This window comes from Patella vulgata, chromosome 6 (assembly GCF_932274485.2).
Source record: "Patella vulgata chromosome 6, xgPatVulg1.2, whole genome shotgun sequence".
NCBI lineage: Eukaryota > Metazoa > Mollusca > Gastropoda > Patellidae > Patella > Patella vulgata.
In genome coordinates, this window is record NC_065884.2 from 42484622 (window position 1) to 42503407 (window position 18786).

The 18786-nt window shown below is 37.0% G+C and overlaps 1 protein-coding gene across 1 annotated transcript in view; it reads left to right on the top strand.

Annotated features, from left to right (window-relative positions):
- The first annotated feature begins 11815 nt into the window (after positions 1-11815).
- The window catches only part of LOC126823280 (cell cycle checkpoint control protein RAD9A), a 41318-nt gene continuing 34347 nt past the window's right edge, over positions 11816-18786 (top strand). Inside the window, exon 1 of the mRNA XM_050552019.2 lies at positions 11816-11961. Coding sequence (XP_050407976.1) covers positions 11928-11961 — 34 coding nt within the window. The 5' untranslated portion in view covers positions 11816-11927. The remainder of the gene's footprint in view (positions 11962-18786) is intronic.

An 18786-nucleotide genomic window follows, 5' to 3' on the forward strand; every position in this document is an offset into this window, starting at 1 on the left:
GCAAAGTATCCCCTAGCAGTAGAAAACTGATTAAATGAAGTGTGGTTGGTAAATAAGCCCGATTGGTATTCAAGCGGTGAATAACGAATAACGGGGTGGCCAGCATCGTTATTGGCGAATAACGAGGGACAATCTACCTCGTTATTCGTTATTCGTTTTTCGTTATTCAACTTGTTATTCGGGATTCAAATATGCAGCTAGCCACGACTAAAATGATGGATGCCAAGTATCCCCCAGTAGCATAAGACACAGCAAAATGACTTCTAGACGAAAAACAGTCCACTTTGTTTTTCAAGCTGCGAATAACATGCTGTTTGATTTTCGTTTTTCACCTCTATATTTGGGATTCACATATGGAGGTATTCATGTATCTTTAATGAGGATATTTCAGGATTTAATTTAAAACGATCACTAATCAAAAATAGAATAATGGATTGCAAAGTATCACCTAGCAGTAGAAAACTGATTAAATAAGGTACAGTCGGTAAATAAACCAGATTGTTATTCAAGCGGTGAATAACGAACAACGAGGTGACCTGCCTTGTTATTGGCGAATAACGAGGGACAAGCTACCTCGTTATTCGTTTTTCGTTATTCAACCTGTTATTTGGGATTCAGATATGCAGCTAGCCATCACTGGAATGATGGATGCCAAGTATCCCCCAGTAGCATAAAACACAGCAAAATGACCTGTTATTCAAGCATTGATAAACGAGCTGTTTGTTATTCGTTTATCACCTCGTTATTCGGGATTCACATATGAAGGTGTTCAGGTGTCTTGAATAGGGATATCTCAGGATTTAATTTAAAACGATGACTAGACAACAATAGAATATTGGATTGCAAAGTATCCCCTAGCTGATTAAATGAAGTATAATCGGTAAATCGGTGAATAACGAATAACGGGGTGGTCTGCCTCGTTATTGGCGAATAATGAGGGACACGCTGTCTCGTTTTTCAATATTCAACTTGATATTCGGGATTCAAACATGATGCTAGCTATTTAATTAAAAACGATAACTAGACAACAATAATATAATGTATAGCAAAGTATGCCACAGCCGTGTAAAACTGGTTAAATGACATATAGTCGGTAAATAAACCAGATTGTTATTCAAGCGTTGAATAACGAATAACGAGGGACAAGCTACCTCGTTATTCGCTTTTCGTTATTCAACTTAATAACAATGTGGACTGCTTTTCGTCTATTGGTCGTTTTTGCTACCGGGGGATACTTGGAATCCATCATTCTAGTCATGACTAGCTGCATATTTGAATCCCGACTAACAAGTTTAATAACGAAAAACGAATAACGAGGTAGATTGTCCCTCGTTATTGTCCCTCATGATCTAGAAAAACTTGGTCTCATAAATTCACAGCTCGTTGGCGACCCCCCCCCCCCCCCATCAGCCATCAGACTATCAGGAATGGTTCTTCAGTCTTTTAAATACTGCAACTATTACATATACATGTATAGCGCCCGCACTGTGCGAAAGCTAATTTTCCCTTTTGCCGAGCACTTTTCTGGCTTACACAGGACTGGCTTAAGCAATTCATGATGTGGGCGGGGGGAGGGGCTACCATCCTAGGACTTTAGGCGAGGGTCCAGGGGCCGCCTAAGACCCTGAAGCTCCTGGGGGTCTAGATCGTCGGAGATGCTTTCTGAGTGTCATGGGGATCTAGATCGTCGGAGATGCTTTCTGGGCGATTTATGGCTAATGAAATTACTCTGCAGGGAAGTTTTAATTCTTTTCTAAATCCCTTACCACTAAAACGCAGTCGATGGTGGTTTCCTGTGATACTGAACTGAACAAATATACGCATAATAATACCAATGTTGTGGACCACTAGATGTCACAATTTTTATCCGATTTTGATGAGAAACTTACAATGTATGTTTATAACCCAAAGATCTCAGTTCCTGTTGATATTCCTGGATTATGGCCCCTGATTGTACGAAAAATCACATTTTGAGATTCTGGACACACAATTTTCATTTGATTGTAAAAACCGTTCAAATATCACCGTTACATCCAAATATCGGTTGAGTTTAATTTTCGTGAAAATCAGATCGAAACTGCCCGACATAATGACCGCTCCCTTTTAGGCAAATAGTGTAAAAGCATGTAATACCAAAGTTGTGGACCATCTAGAGGTCAGAATTTTCATTCGATTTTGATGAAACTTAAAAAATATGTTTATATCCCTAAGATCTGGGTTCTTTTCGATATTGGGCCGTAACTTTCTGGATTATGGCCCCCGATTGTACCCTCTAGAGGTCACATTAAATTGTTTTAAAAACAACTGTTCAAATATATCACCGTTACACCATAATTATGGGTGAGTCTGAATTTTCTGAAAATCTGACCGAAACTTCCCGTCAAATGGCCGATCCCCTTTACGCAAATTGTGTAAAAGCATTAATGTAATACCAAGGTCGTCGATCGTTTAGAGCAACAATTTTCATCCGATTTGGATGAAACTTAAAGGGCCACTCTCGATTATATTTTCGATAATAAAACTGCTTAATTTTGTGTTAAAAGCCCTTAAAATCCTCTACCTTAGGGCCGAACTACTGACTCAATATACGTGATAAGATTTCAAACAACTTAAATCCCTCAGTTTTCATCTGAAAATGCAAACTGGTGTCCCAAACTGTATTATACAGTGTCTGGATAAAACCCGACTTTTATTTTATAAAAATAACGAGTACCGGTAGGTGAAATTGGCCTTTCGTTACCAGTGGGTCATGCACTGTATAGACCTCTAAAGAAACGGCAATGGATTATTGTGTCACCCAATCAAAAAATTGACCCAAAATCTTAAAAATGGTTAAAAATGGTTTTGACGTTCACGGCACATTCGACTCAATATTTTGAGCTGACATTTTGGGACAAGGTAAATACACCATTCCTCTATATTTTGGCGCTTAAGCTTTATATGTACACAGTCTTTTATTTCTGAGACTGTTAAAATCGGGATGGTTCCTTTAAAACGAGTGTCACTAGTTGTTGGATGAGTTGGATGCCACTAGTTGTTGGTGCGAATCACCCCCTGCCTTTTACGCAAAATGTCCAATATGAATAAAGTTTGTGGACCTTCCTGAGGCGATAAAACGATGAAACTTAAAATATGTGTCAAGGATTAAAGGTTCTTGGATGAGTTCGATTTTGGTAGCATCAGATCTTTCATTCTATAGAGCTATAGCCAATCCCTTTTTCGCAAAATGTGAAATATGTATGAAGTTTATATAGCCCCAGAGGGTCTGCAACAATCTGTTTCACAGAGTGTTACGAAAGTCTTCTAATATCTCTGTAAAAGATGAATGCCTTCAACACATTACGTCATATCACGCGGCGTCAATCATTGGTTCAATGGCGCGTGCATTGTTTACATAAGACGTTACTGATTTGAGCAGAATGGCGCCTTTTACTCATTTTAATACCCATTTACACTAAAATAGGAAATAATATTTACCTACAAATACTTCAAACGTCTTTATTTATTTTTCTAATACATAAAAGAAATGTTTTAGAATTTAAAGTAGCTGAGTCTCTAACTCAATATCATCCAAAACATTCGACATTGAAAACACGAATTATTTGTCAATTGTAATCAACATTGGTGTTATGATCTTACCGGGAAAAGATGGGCTTCTGATGTCCAATAATTAAGACAAAATAAACATTTTACGATTGGTACACGAATCGTGTACCATTATTCGTTTCAGCGCAATTTGTAGCAAGCGAATCTAAGAACGAGGTCAGACATATTCCACAAGTCATGTCAAACGGTGACCTCATATTCTTATCTGGAGAGCATGCGCAATAAATACTATCGTTGTAGACTGGAATAACCAGACGCTAGAGATTGCCATTCGATTGAGACTTCTGGCGTATTTCGCCGATCATAACTGCTTTGAAATTAGAGTAAAAACGGAAACGATTGAATGTAAATCAGTTTTTTTACATTCATATTACATTATTGTATACGTTGCGACCCATTTGTGTCAATTTGTAGGTCCCAAATATTAACAATTTAGCTCCTTTAATCTGGGGTCTTCCCTAAAACATTGGACAGCGATTAAAGGTATTAAAAACGGCGAAAGTATTTTTCATCTCCAAACAGTATTGTTTACATTGTAACCGGGGATGGCCTCGTTTGTCATGCAATTAGTTTTTCTGCAATGTTCTGCCATGCACTGGTTAATTGTGGGCAAAAATTTCGTGAGTCATGACGCAACATTATGTAAACAGTGTGAAGCCCTGTTTAAACCCGAATGACATTGTTACGCAGTTAGGCATTGTTTGTTAATCGAACTATTAACCAGTCATAATTTGGAACAGAAATTTGCTTTCATTACGATAGTGCTCGATTGGGATTAGGTCTAATCAAACGAAACATTGCGAGTATGCTTATCTTGAGAGTATGAGCCCCGTTGATTTTACCGAAAACAGTGTATACGCCACGTCGTTTTTCGTTATTCAACTTGTTATTTGGGATTCCAATATGCAGCTAGCCATCATGACTAAAATGATGGATGCCAAATTTGTAACCCCCAATAGCATAAAACACAGCAAAACAACGTCTAGACGAAAACAGTCCACGTTGTTATTAAAGCAGTGAATAACGAGCTGTTTGTTTTTCACCTCGTTATTCGGAATTCACATATGACGGGGTTCAGGTATCTTTAATGAGGACATTTCAGGATTAAATTTAAAACGATCACTAGACAACAATATAATAATGTAAAAATTCCAGTATTTAAAAGACTGAAGAACCATTCCAGATAGTGCGGAGGGGGGGGGGTCGCCACCTGAGCTGTGAATTTATAAGACCAAGTTCCAAGTTTTTCTAGACCAGTTTTTAGCGTAGACTTCGAATCTGGGCGGTGATCAGGCGTTTTCGCGATATGGGGGTGGGGGGGCAATGTCTACAATTGAAGGAAAATGTGATTGTGTTGGCTTAAATGATGATCATGTTAGATATTAATAAAACATAAATTTCTAGGATTGCCCATCTCTAAATAAGTGTTTATGATGCCCTTGGACAACTGTTTTGGTTTGTGGCGAGGTGGGGTGAGTGGTTGCAGGTGTGCGTGTGTAGAAGGGCGGGGGGGGGGGGAAATTGGCGGTAAATGAGTTCATGTTGATCAAAATGATGATATTATTAGAGCTTGATGGAACACCCTAAATATGTTTATAAGATTCCCATTGTGTGGGGGTTGTCGCCGGGGGGGGGGGGGGCAACATGTGTTTTTGTGGACAGAAATCATTTGGCTCAAAATTGACCTTAAAAGTGGTTTCTCGTTAGCTTTTTCGTTCAGTACCTATTTCGTCATTCAATATATTAAATTATAATGGTACTTTTCAAGAGATCTGGAAATGTACATAAAAAAACAATGTAAATCAGAGACATGTTTAGATTTTAGTTTATTCTTAGTCTTCATCAGAAGATTCAAAATCAAAGTTCATAATTTGAGCGGGATAAATATCTTCTTGGTTGCTGACCATCAGCTCGCATACTGTATATCCTTTGAATATGCTTCAGATACCAATTCACATTGTAAATCGTCATTTCAGCCATGCAGCAAAAGACCACTACGGCAAGGTGGTAATAAATAAAGGTCTGTTACTTTTTCCATGGACCTTATTATAAGGTCCATGCTTTTTCACATAGAAAATCTTTCTTCTAGCGTCATTTACTGATGTAAGTCACCTTCCGCGATATTTTCTAACTTCGCCCGTCTCATTATCGATCAAAATATGTGTGAGCAGAATGATTGGGATGTCTATTTCACCCGAGTGCAAAATACAATTTGTTTCAGAACTTCCATTAATTTGCAATGCGAAGAGGATAGGTAAGCTATTTCGGTGTCCTCGTGGTTTGTTGTCAGTCTAGGATATTCTCGACACTTTCAATACTAATCTTGATTTGTTTTTTGATCCAATCAAGATTAGTATTGTACGAAGGCCCATTAGTGCCAAAAAGAAAAAATATGAATCCGTTTGAACGAGTTTGTATCTCGTTTGAACGAATTAATTATCTCGTTTGAACGAATTAATTATCTCGTTTGAACGAATTAATTATCTCGTTTAAACGAATTAATGCCACGACGAATTGCTATTAATTCGTTAAAACGAGATACTAATTCGTTCAAATGAGATAATTAAGTCGTTCATACGAGATAATTGTGTGCCGTCACTGGAGAACGGCCGCCATGTAAGGCATGTTTCAACCGGGAAAGAATTACGGAAGTGCCCGGATGAACGCTATGTAAACAAAGGGAAATAGACTGACGGAGGACAACAAACCCATTAAAAAAATATTTTCTAGTTCATCAATGACAAATAAAAAAAAATGATGACTTAAGGTAGTGAAAGGTCTTACCTTACTGTCCTAAAAAAACAACGTTTTGGTCAACTTGTGTTTGTGTCTAGTGGATAGTGTTTAAATGAGTAAGAGAGGGGTCAAGTGGTAATTTGGCTGACCCCCAGTAGGCCCAGTTTTATATTCTATAGACTAGTATTTTTTTTTTTGCAAATGTTTATGTTATGTTTACAATTTATCGGCGACGATATTTGCAACCAAAACCAAATCTACAGGCCTACAAAGCCTAGAACAAATCTATCCCTACTTCGTACCCTAATATGTTAACTCCTTCAAATCATTTGCGCTATAGGGTTGTAACTTGTACAGATTAGGTTTTAAGAGATGGTGGGGGTTGTCCATGGCGTCGGTCACTAGTGCAGATAATAAACCATCAAATTGTGGTTTTATTTTTTTTTTTCTTACAACAAAGTCCCCTGAAGAAGGCGGCGCTCCCGCTGATGGTTCATTGCTTACGCTGTGCCTGAAGTAAGTCTGGACGTGTCAAATGAGGAATGCGCAGAATCAGCTAAGGACAATGGTGGTGCTGCACAGAAAATCAACGAGCAGCAGTTGATGCTTGACATATATGACGGGGTAGAAGCTATAGGTGGTAACAAAACGATCAGTGATGACCAGAAAGCATATTTCATCAAAAACCGAGCTCCAGAGAAAAAATTTAACTTTCCAGGCAAAACCTACGTGGAGAAACGAAGGAAATCTGGAACGATGACACGTCATTGCTGCAGTGATTGGTTTAATGTGTTTGAATTCATTCCATACTCCGTTGCTAAGGATTGCTTATTTTGTCTGGCCTGTGTTCTTTATCCTATGCCGGCACATCAAGGAAAACGCGCCAAAAATTGTATCACTGCACCCTACAGGAATTGGGAGGACGTGATGGAAGACCTCAAAGACCATTCGACTCTGCAGTATCACAAGGATTCACATACTCGGATGAAAGCTTTTATGAACACTCATGAAACCCCCGTGTCTCGTGTTGGTCAAATTATTTCTTCTGAATCTTCAAAAACTATTGCAAAAAAACGTTGTTTCCTCGAGTCGATAATCAGATGTATTGAGCTGTGTGGTAGGCAGAGTATCTCAATCAGAGGACATCGAGATGATGGCAATCCTCTGGAAAGTGATGATGAGTTGACGAACATGGACAACTTCAAGGCATTGGTGAAGCTTGTTAGTCGTACAAATGATAACCTCAGAGATAACCTAGAGTCATGTAGGAAGACGACAACCTATATATCAAAAACAACACAAAATGACCTACTAGACTGCATAAGGGACTATATTCAAGAACAGATTGTGAATGCGGTGAAGACACAGCCTTCTGGAATTGTAGCGGATGAAGTGACCGACTCCAGCAACTGGGAGCAGCTTGGGATAATTCTCAGATACATTCAAAACAATGAGCCAGTTGAAAGATTAATTGAATATGTGAAATGCTCGAGCTTAAAAGGAGAGGATATAGCTGATCAAATTATAAATAGCTTGACAAACCTCGGCCTAGATCCTGGAACATGTCGTTGTCAAACATACGATGGCGCCGGAAATATGGCCGGGAAGCATAAAGGTGTTTTCAGACAATTTCAAACGAAAACTGACAACGAGAAAGCAATTTATTTTCACTGCGCTTCTCATGAGCTGAATTTGGCGCTCTCCAGGTCGTGTAAAGTACCTGAAGTCCAGAATATGTTGTGTCTTATGCAATCTGTTGGCATCTTCTTTAAATATTCACCAAAAAGGCAACGGACATTTGAAGTCTCCATCAATAATATATGCCAAAAACAAGGAAAAAATGCAAACATCATGAAACAGAAGCTGAAGCCACTTTGCGAGACAAGATGGGTTGAGCGACATACAGCTTTCGATGACCTCAAAACATTGTTCGAACCCTTGTTGGACTGCTTGGACTTCATTGCACTAAATGAAAATAAACGCTTTGACCCAAAAACGGTGACAGAGGCAAGTGGTTTGATAAACCAGGTTAGCAGTTCTAAGTTCCTGGTCAGTTTTACCATGTGTCACTACATATTTGGCTTCACGAAGGGCATGTCACGACAGTTGCAGGGAACATCCATGGACATTGTCAGAGCCTATGATCTTGTCTTCAACGTCACAACTGAACTGACAAATATTAGGGGAAATTCAACTAACGAATTTTAAAAGCTGTTCAAAGAATATTGCGCGTTGTCGGAAGTGACACAGACACCAATAACAAAGCCACGTCTCGCCGGGCTTCAAACACTGAGAACCAATGTCCCTGCTGAAAGTGTGGAGGAGTATTACAGGAGGGGAATTTTTGTCCCATTTATTGACTCTCTAAAGACCCAACTTGAAGACAGATTCAGTGGCAGGTCTCATGACGCAGTAAAGGCCATGTTGCTGATCCCATCGAACCTAGCCAATATGACAGAGGATAATGTGGACACCATCAAAGCCCATTATGGCGAAGATCTTCCTTGCCATTCAGACTTCAACCAAGAATTACGACTATGGAAGAGTTTCTGGGAATCTGACCGCGACAAAGATCTGCCAGACACATTGGCAAAAACTCTAACCAGCGTTGTTTCATCGGGGGTTGAGAAGGTTTCGTCAAAAACACGTATTGATCCACTATGGCCGAGGACAGATTCAATGCCCTTGTACTTCTTTTCGTCCATCGGGACATCCCTCTTGATTATGCAAAATTATTGACGAGTATTCCCGAAAATATCCTCGCCACATGCTATTCATGAATCCTTTGATGGAATGAATCTACCTAATGTACTTTTTAATATCCACCATGAATATACTACAAAGACTATTTTCGAATTAATTCACATGCTACTGTTTGGTAGAATGTTTACCGGTCTCGTTCAGTTTTAAATTCCCAGATAATAAGATAACTTTTGGCAACATGAATTTTTCCAATTTTTTAAATTGTATGGTTTAGATGAAATATAGCACCCATAAAATGAAATATCTTATAATACTACAATTTATTAGTCAGTATGAATATTGAGACATTTGTATACGTATATATATATATATATATATATATATATATATATATATATATATATATATATATATATACAATCCCACTTTAGTTGTAACGTATACAAATGTCTTAATCTTCATTCTGATTAATAAATTGTAGTATTATTACAATGTTTACATTAAAAGAGAACATTATAAATTATATACATGTATTGGGACATTTTTTATTATTGAAACAATTTCTACATATTATAAAAATGTACACGAAAAGAAAAAGTCTTTAAAAATATACAAATGAATCGTGCATTATAAAAGTTATCGTATATAAAAAGTAGTCTACCAGATCAAGGGAGGGTAAATTGGGACAAATGCCTCCCCCCCCCCTCCAATTTCAGGCCATACTTATTTTTAATCTTGGTCCCGCAACCAGCCTGCAGGCCCCAAAACCTATGTGACCCAAAAGATTATCGCCGGTCTATAGATTGGTGGGGCTCTAAGTATGACTAATTTATCCAACAGGATATACTCAAATATTTATAGGGGATTTTATATTCGTTATTCTCTTACTATTTGGAGTGGATTAAATATTCTATATATATTGTGTGACTTAAATACGTAGGCTAAATGGTACCTAACCAAATTTGACCGATCATTGATATACATTACCTCACATAACTTTACCTGTCATCTAGCTGTCCCTTGGTAAGTGAGCCCTTAGAATATGCATTCTAAGGCCTCACTTACCAAGGGACAGGTAAGGTTCTGTGAGCAGCATGATTTCTGCATCAGCATGACCAGATTCTAAAAAAAAAAACACGCTCATCTTTGAAAAGGAATTTTCAACCTTTTTTCATAAATTACTACCTCCTTCAAACCACGTGCCTTAATTTCCTTCAGTCGGACTTTTTTTCAGAAATTTATCAGGCAGTAGGCTACCGATCTGTTCCTGGTGATTTTGCAGACAAAAAAACACTGGAAATAGGGTGGGAGTTGTGTTTAATATTTGAAGATCAGATGCCAGGAAATCGCATATATATGGAGTCTTATCTTAAAATTCTTTATGGGGGAGGCCTCCCAGACCCCCCGCAGTTGCTTCGCGCCTGTGGCGCTCATAGTTCGTGCTTCGCCCTCAAAGTACGCCCCCCCCCCTTTCGAAATATCATGGATCCGCCCCTGGCTTCAGACTGAAATATTTGTATGATAAAACATTCTTCAAAGACGTCGTCATGGTTAACGCCGTTGGTAATCCGGGAACTTGAAAGTATTTCCAATGGCGGACTTCGTCATACAGCCGAGGCCAGATGTAGGGTACTGGAATCATATTGTTTTGCGTGTAGTGCGGTCCACCCGCACTTACTAATAGAACTGTAGGCCTACTATACGATCCATGATGGAATCTGGTGAGGTTTGCGAGTGTGTGTGACAGTTTGAGATGGTTCCCGGTGTGTGATTACCGTTTAGCGCATGCGCAGTTGTAAGAGTCAACTCAAACCGTTATGGACACAGTGTGTGTTTACTCCTCGTGATAGGATTACCTCTAAGATTTTCTTAGGGTTAAATCTGTTTCTACTATTATCTACCAATATTTACAGTAATACTTCTGGCAGGTGAGGGTGTCGAGTTTCTAATGTTTGTTTATTTCAATAAAAAGTAGAAATACAAATTGACGATCTTTATTATTATTCGGTATAAATATTGAATATTCTCGTCAACAATGCGAAAATTTAATAGAAAATAATTGTCCCTTGTATAAATGCAGAGTATGCAATGTAGGCCAATTGTGCAATCTGCATGCATGTTTGAACCCAAATTTACAAGGAGTATTTAGTACCACTTTCTTTTCTTTATATGGAATGGGGTGATAAATATATATTCATGTTCAAGAAGTGAGTGTTTTCAGATTTATTTTCAGATGTTGATCCCATGATTTACCTGATTAAGGTTTTGTATTTGAGTAATAAAACACATATGCTCTATTGTGAAGTTGTAAAAATTTTAATAAGTACAAAATTAAAATAATGATACAGAGAAATCCCAATCATATATTCCAATATTCAATCTGCAAAACAGTTAATTATTAAAACATTGTTAAAACATCAAAAAAGTGATGTATGGTTTCCACTGATTGTACGTGTGTGTAACGACTAATCACTAAAAAAAACAACGGCAACAAATCACGAACGATAGAACTACTGATCACTAAAACAACAGCTAATCACGATAACAAGCATGTTTATTAATGACCAAACTCTAACTAAATAGTTCCAAAACTGATCAATGATCAGGAACCATTTCACAATGGCGGAAATAGATATAGCTGCGTTGTTAACGTAAACAACAGTCTCGGACATGCGCAAGTGCCCAGGAGCAAACACACACCAGGAACCATCTCAAACTGTCACAGTGTGGTCTAATCCCATTCGCAGCGCCATCTATTATATATTTGAACCAATAGGAATCTCTCATTGTCTCTTTATTTACAAAATGGCTGATTGTTGCGGGAAAATTTGTGACTTATGGCAATAAAATTGAAATATCATAAAAAATTTCAATGATTTAAAATGAAATGTGTAATACCAGGTGTAAATATCAAAGGTATATTACCGGAGGGTGCCAGTTAATTCTTCCACAAGCAAAGTCGTCAACAGTTGTCGTCCACAAGGCATTGGTTATGTGTAGGCCCTACAAGTACAACAGCACAGGCTACTTACTTTACTAACTTATATACTTATAGTATTTTATTTAGTAATAATAGTAATGGTTAAGTCGTCCACAACTAATACTGGACTCGTAAACAACTAAGTAGCTAAGTCTCTAACTCAATATCATCCAAAATCTTCAACATTGAAAACACAAATTATTTGTCAATTTAAAGTAGCCAAGTCTAACTCAAAATATCATCCAAAATATTCAACATTGAAAACACAAATTATTTGTCAATTTAAATCAACATTGATGCTGTGATCTTACCGGAAAAAGATGGGCTTCTGATATCCAATATTTAAGACAAAATAAACATTTTACCATTGGTACACGAATCGTGTACCATAATGCGCTTCAGCCCCAGTTCTAGCAAGAGACTCGAGGAACGAGGCTAGACATATTGCACCAAACCAAACGGCGTATGTAGACTGGAATAACCAGGCGCTAGAAATTTGCATTCGATTGAGACTGCTGGCTTATTTCGCGGAACATAACTGATTTGACATTAGAGTAAAAACGGAACCATTGAATGTATATCAGTTTATATACATTCATATTACAGTATTATATGAGTTCCGACCCACTTGTGTCAATTTCTAGGTCCCAAATGTTAGCGATTTAGCTCCTTTAAATCAACATTGATGCTGTGATCTTACCAGAAAAAGATGGGCTTCTGATATCCAATATTTAATGGAGCTAAATCGCTAACATTTGGGACCTAGAAATTGACAAAAGTGGGCCGCAACGCATATAATACTGTAATCTGAATGTATATAAACTGATTTACATTCAATGGTTTCCGTTTTTACTCCTATTTCAAAATCAGTTATGTTCGGCGAAATAAGCGAGTGCAAATTTCTAGCGTCTGGTTATTCCAGTCTACATACGCCGTTTGATTTGGTGCAATGTGTCTAGCCTCGTCCCTCGAGTCTCTTGATACAACTGGGGCTGAAGCGCATTATGGTACACGATTCGTGTACCAATAGTAAAATGTTTATTTTGTCTTAAATATTGGATATCAAAAGCCCATCTTTTTCCAGTAAGATCACAACATGAATGTTGATTTAATTTGACAAATAAATCGTGTTTTCAATGTTGAAGATTTTGGATGATATTGAGTTAGAGACATAGCTACTTCAAGACAAAATAAATATTTTACCATTGGTATTGGTAACACGAATCGTGTACCATAATGCGTTTCAGCCCCAGTTCTAGTAAGAGACTCGAGGAACGAGGCTACTGTATGAACCTTCCTATTTTATAAACGAATTTCTTCGATTATGAACAAACTACTTAACTTTGGTTATTATAAACTTACCTGTGTAGTTTGAAATCAACTCCTGTTAAATAAAATCCATTGCACAACTAAATATCCCAGCGAATAAAAAAGTTCTCTCTTGTAAAATTGAACTCATCACACACTTGGACATCGAGAAATACAAACATGGAAGCTAATTACGTCACTTATCGGGATAGATCATTTCATACAAGGAGGTCGCAGCTAGACTTGTTTATATCGTAACGGTATTTGGCTCTCTTCCGCCAATTCAAATTTGTGTATGAATACACTATTGCTCTCGGACCCATGAGTTTGGGCGTTTACAACCATAAATAAGCCTGTAGTCCGTTATTTTGTTTTCGTCTTGTATTAATTATTGGGTTAGAGAGTTGGGTGGGATTATTTCTTTTGAACACAGGTGCAGTAAAAAAAAAAAGAATGACATTCGTTTTACGGGTCTTGAATCTCACCCTTAAATATCTTTACTATTTCCTGATGGCATTTTGTAGATCGCGATCATGCCTCAGCCAATCAACGCTTTGAATTCTATTACCGTAAAAGGTACCATGCCATATGAGTTATTGTATGCTACACAGATGCAGTGAAAACCGTTAAATTTGGCGCAAAACTTTCACAAGTTTTTCCCACGGTCTGCATAATTAACACACAATAATACACGCAATCTGCGATGCCTCTTTTGACGAGTGATTTTTTTTGTTTTAAATACATTTTTATAAAGACGACAAACGATATTTAGACACCCCGAACTGTTCTTTTCAAGAATGTTTCGACTTCAGTATTTGTCGAATAAAGAAAAAAGAGTAATTTAATCAGGAATATTATTGACATGAACATTCGGAACGTGAATTAAATATGGAAATTATTAACATGCGGTGACCGTTTTTGTTTTTGTTTTTTTGTTGTTTTTTTTTACCGGGTAATCATAAAATTTTGTAAATGGACTAATAACCACAGAGCATTGGGATTAGACCCTGTTATGAAATATGATCAATTAAAATTATGAAATAAAGTGTGTTTATTTGTAAATGTTAGCCACAAAGTTGCCTATAATAATTGGCACGCAGAGATTTAATATAGTTTATGAAAATATATATAATATACACTATACAGGATACAGGGTATTTACAATTATGGGTCGATGATTATGTGAAAGCAATATTTACGAGTATACGTGTAATCAGTGATATATTCATTGTGAATAAAATTTAGTAGACTGACAATCAATTAATTGTTTCTGAATTAATATTATTGTCTTTAGTTCCTAATCTTGTTGTCCAAACTCAAACGACCGAAAAGGTCGTGTGCTGTTTTGATAGCAGCACACGTGATTGTTAAAATTTGTCAATCTTTACCCCCCTTCAAAATATTACGATGGATTAACTCACCACGTGACAAGTGCAATGTTGTGATGGAGACTGTCGAAAATACAAGCAAAAACATTGACTTTTCAAGAGAGAACTATTTTTTTCATTGGGAAATTTTATTGTGCCATGGATTTTATTCAACGGGAAGTGATTTCAAACACATAGGCAAGTTTTTAATAACATTTATTCAGTAGTTTGTTCACAATCGAAGAAATCAGTTTATAATTTACCACGGTTCATACTGTAGACATATTGCACCAAACCAAACGGCGTATGTAGACTGGAATAACCAGACGCTAGGAATTTGCATTCGATTGAGACTGCTGGCTTATTTCACGAACATAACTGATTTGAAATTAGAGTAAAAACGGAAACGATTGAATATAAATCAGTTTATATACATTCATATTACAGTATTATTTGAGTTGCGACCCACTTGTGTCAATTTCTAGGTCCCAAATGTTAGCGATTTAGCTCCTTTAAGTCGTCCACAACTAATACTTGACTCGTACAGAATTTAAATGTATTAAATTAAATAAGTTTGGATGTCAGCTGTTTTGTAACCACTAAGCCAGGCTGTTTCGTACCTCACATATGATACGTTTCGTACCTTCGTTAATTGCAACCTTTGTTGGGTTTTTTTTTTTCTGTTTCTCTACTGCTGGCGGAATTAAAATTGTGCTTTTATTTTCTTCTATTTTATAACTCTTGGTGGGCAAGTATGTTAGGCGGCAACAGGAGCGGCAGTTGGTCCATATACAAAGTTTCTAAACAAAGGTACACCTCCCTAACAGGATTCTGGGCGTATTCCTCCCACAGGTTGAAAATCCAACCCTGGGTAAAACGGGTGTGAATTCGTTGTTATCGCTTTAATTTTCCCTCTGATATTAGCTTCAATAACTGCTTGGGTGTTTAGATCGTTGTGCCAACCCCCCACGTCATTATTGGTTCTTAATGCTTGCATGAAGAAACACAAGCTTGCAATTGGCCATGTTCTACTGTTGATCCAGTGATTTTCTATGTAGCATACTATTATCTGTAGGCGACCTGGCGCGCTATCTTTTAATTTGTTAAAGGGGCTAAATCGCTAATATTTGGGACTTAGAAATCAACAAAAATGGCTTGCAACGCATATGATAATCAAATATGATTAAATCGCTAATATTTGGGACTTAGAAATCAACAAAAATGGCTCGCAATGCATATGATAATCAAATCATTTATGTTTGGCGAAAATACGCCAGAAGTCTCAATTGAATGACAATCTGTAGCGTCTGGTTATTCCAGTCTACACCGATAGTATTTATTGCGCATGCTCTCCAGATAAGAATATAGCGTCCCCATTGACATGACTTGTGGAATATGTCTAGCCTCGTTCTTTGAGTCTCTTGTTCCAAATGGCACTGAAACGCATTATGGTACACGATTCGTGTACCAATGGCAAAATGTTTATTTTGTCTCCAATATTGGATATCAGAAGCCCATCTTTTCCCTCTAAGATCTCAAGACCAATGTTGATTTAAGTTGACAAATAATTTGAGTTTTGAATGTAGAAGATTTTTGATGATATTGAGTTACAGACTTAGCTACTTAAATGGCGTTTGTATGTGTTGGTTATTATTAAATCGACATGTTTCACCTTTATTTCAACAAAGGTACGAATCAATCTGGGGTAGGAAGTGAGGTACGAACGAACTAAGTACGAAACAGCCAGGTTACGAAACAGCCTGCACCCATAAGTTTACTCGTTGATTTTTGTTAATTACCGATCACGACCGAGATTAGATAACAAACCTCATCTCTCAACCCCCTGTGTTTCGAGATAAGAGATGCCTGTAATTTAGTTCCACGTAGCAAAGTCCAATGAAAATCACATCGGGTCTCAGTAAGCAAAATTGACAATATTTTTCATCAAAACAACGATTAATTATTGTTATTTATAACATTTCTGCCACATCCAACTACAATTAAGCATATAATCCTATCTGAAACAGGTATAAATCATCGTATTTAACATAACAACTTTTGGTCTTCAAAGGAATTATTAGTGAATAGAAATTTGGCCGTGTATCTGTTATCACTCGTCACATCAGTCAGTTATATAGAGGGATGACTCGTGTTTTCCTTTGGCATTCGTCACTTCCGATTCAGGAAACCTGTACTACTCAGCTATTGTAGCAATGATCTCTGTATTAAAATTATATTTGGAATGTGTTTAAACAGCTCTATCACATATGTGATAATGACTGGCACCAATATTGTCCTTTAATTAGTCATAATAGTATAAAATTATCTTATTTTTAAGATGTTACATGCATTAATAAAGAAATTGAGTTTGCCACTTGGAACTAAAAGGCACCCAATCATGGCTAAAAACAAGCACATGTATCAGTATATCTCAACGTTATTAGCTACGTTCTCATCGCTAGACTGAGATTAGTTCACCTCTGACATATTCAATTAATATTCGTATTGTTAATAGGGGTTATGATTTTGGATTTTAGGTCGAGTTCACCGATTTTTTTGTAGTAAAGTATATTCGTATTGTTATTATTTTAGATTAGTTCACCGATGATTTTGTAATAAAGTATTGGTATTATGATTTTTTAAAATGTTTAGACATTTAATTGACTTGATATGAAATCTGAATATAAATTATTCGATGGATAAACATTTTTTGATAAGATTAGTTTATGATGTCTAACAACATCGTTTATCTAAATTGTGTAATAAATTATAAAATAAATCATAAATCAATGGAAGTTGTTGTAAGGTGGACACTGCGCTTTCTTTTAACGTCGGGTTATTTGAGGTGCCAGGATATTCTGAACTGAAGACAGCATGTGTCGAAAAAGTGGCTCCATGCAATTTTATTCTTTGATCTGTTATTTCACAGGGCAACTCTGTTATAGTGAAACCCACCTGCATGAAAAGTGTATGCAAAGGAAGAAGTTGGACACTATTCATGATAAAATATTTATAAAATTGGAATTATATGAACTGGGGAAGAAAAGTGTATTGGAACTATATAGGCGAGTCGTTTAGTGGCTGAGTATTTCTACATCCCGTTGTGTGGATGAGTCAACCAATGCCGTGTGGACGACTCCACCAACGAGTGTGGACGACTTAACCAGATTTTTTGTGTGAACGACTTTGCTTGTGGACGACTTGACTGGCATTCTTATCTTACCGGACATCTATTTCCATTTATTGTTTTGATGCTTTAAAACCTTTTGTCTCCATAATCCTTCTCCCAGAAAACTCAATTGAGTCAATCTTATTGATGATTGAGTCAAGACTCAATCTCATTGATTTGAGTCATTCTCCCTCTAAGGGTTGACCGTAGAAATGGTTCCACTACTGATGTCTTCCTTCTTGATCCAGCCACTGTAGTGGACAGTTCTACGGACTTCTTTTGAACAAGTTTCGTCATGATTTGATGACAAAAAAGTTACTAATTCCCTTAATTTCCAGTGACACTGACCTTTTAATAGCATGGTTCCACTATTGATGTCTTCCGTCTTGCTCCAGACGCATTAGTGGATCGTTCCTAAGGCCTTCCTGTGAGCAAGTTTTGTAGTCATTTGACTACAAAAAAGTTACTGGCCTATAACTCCCTTAATTTCCAATTACAATGACCCCAACATAGCTTAACATATAATAAACCAATTCTCATTAAAATAAAGGTTAAACCTTGCCGCATAATTGTATGATTCGATTAAACCGAACTGCTATGCGAAATTTCACATGATTTCATGTCACTCGAAAATACACTATTTGTAACATAAATACTTATTTCCATGCAAACTGTGATGATATGTGTTGAAAATTTGCAACTGTACCTAATTTTACTTGCGCAAAGCCTCAAATAGTGTATCAATTGTAGCCGCTGATACTGCACATATATAACATATAATAAACCAATGGCAATTCCCATTGAAATAAAGGTGAAGCCTTACCGCATAATTATATGATTTGAAACCAGTAGCTGCCAGGCAGGATACACCCACATTTTGCCAGAGATGGATAGAGAACAAGCTAAAAACAAAAAGG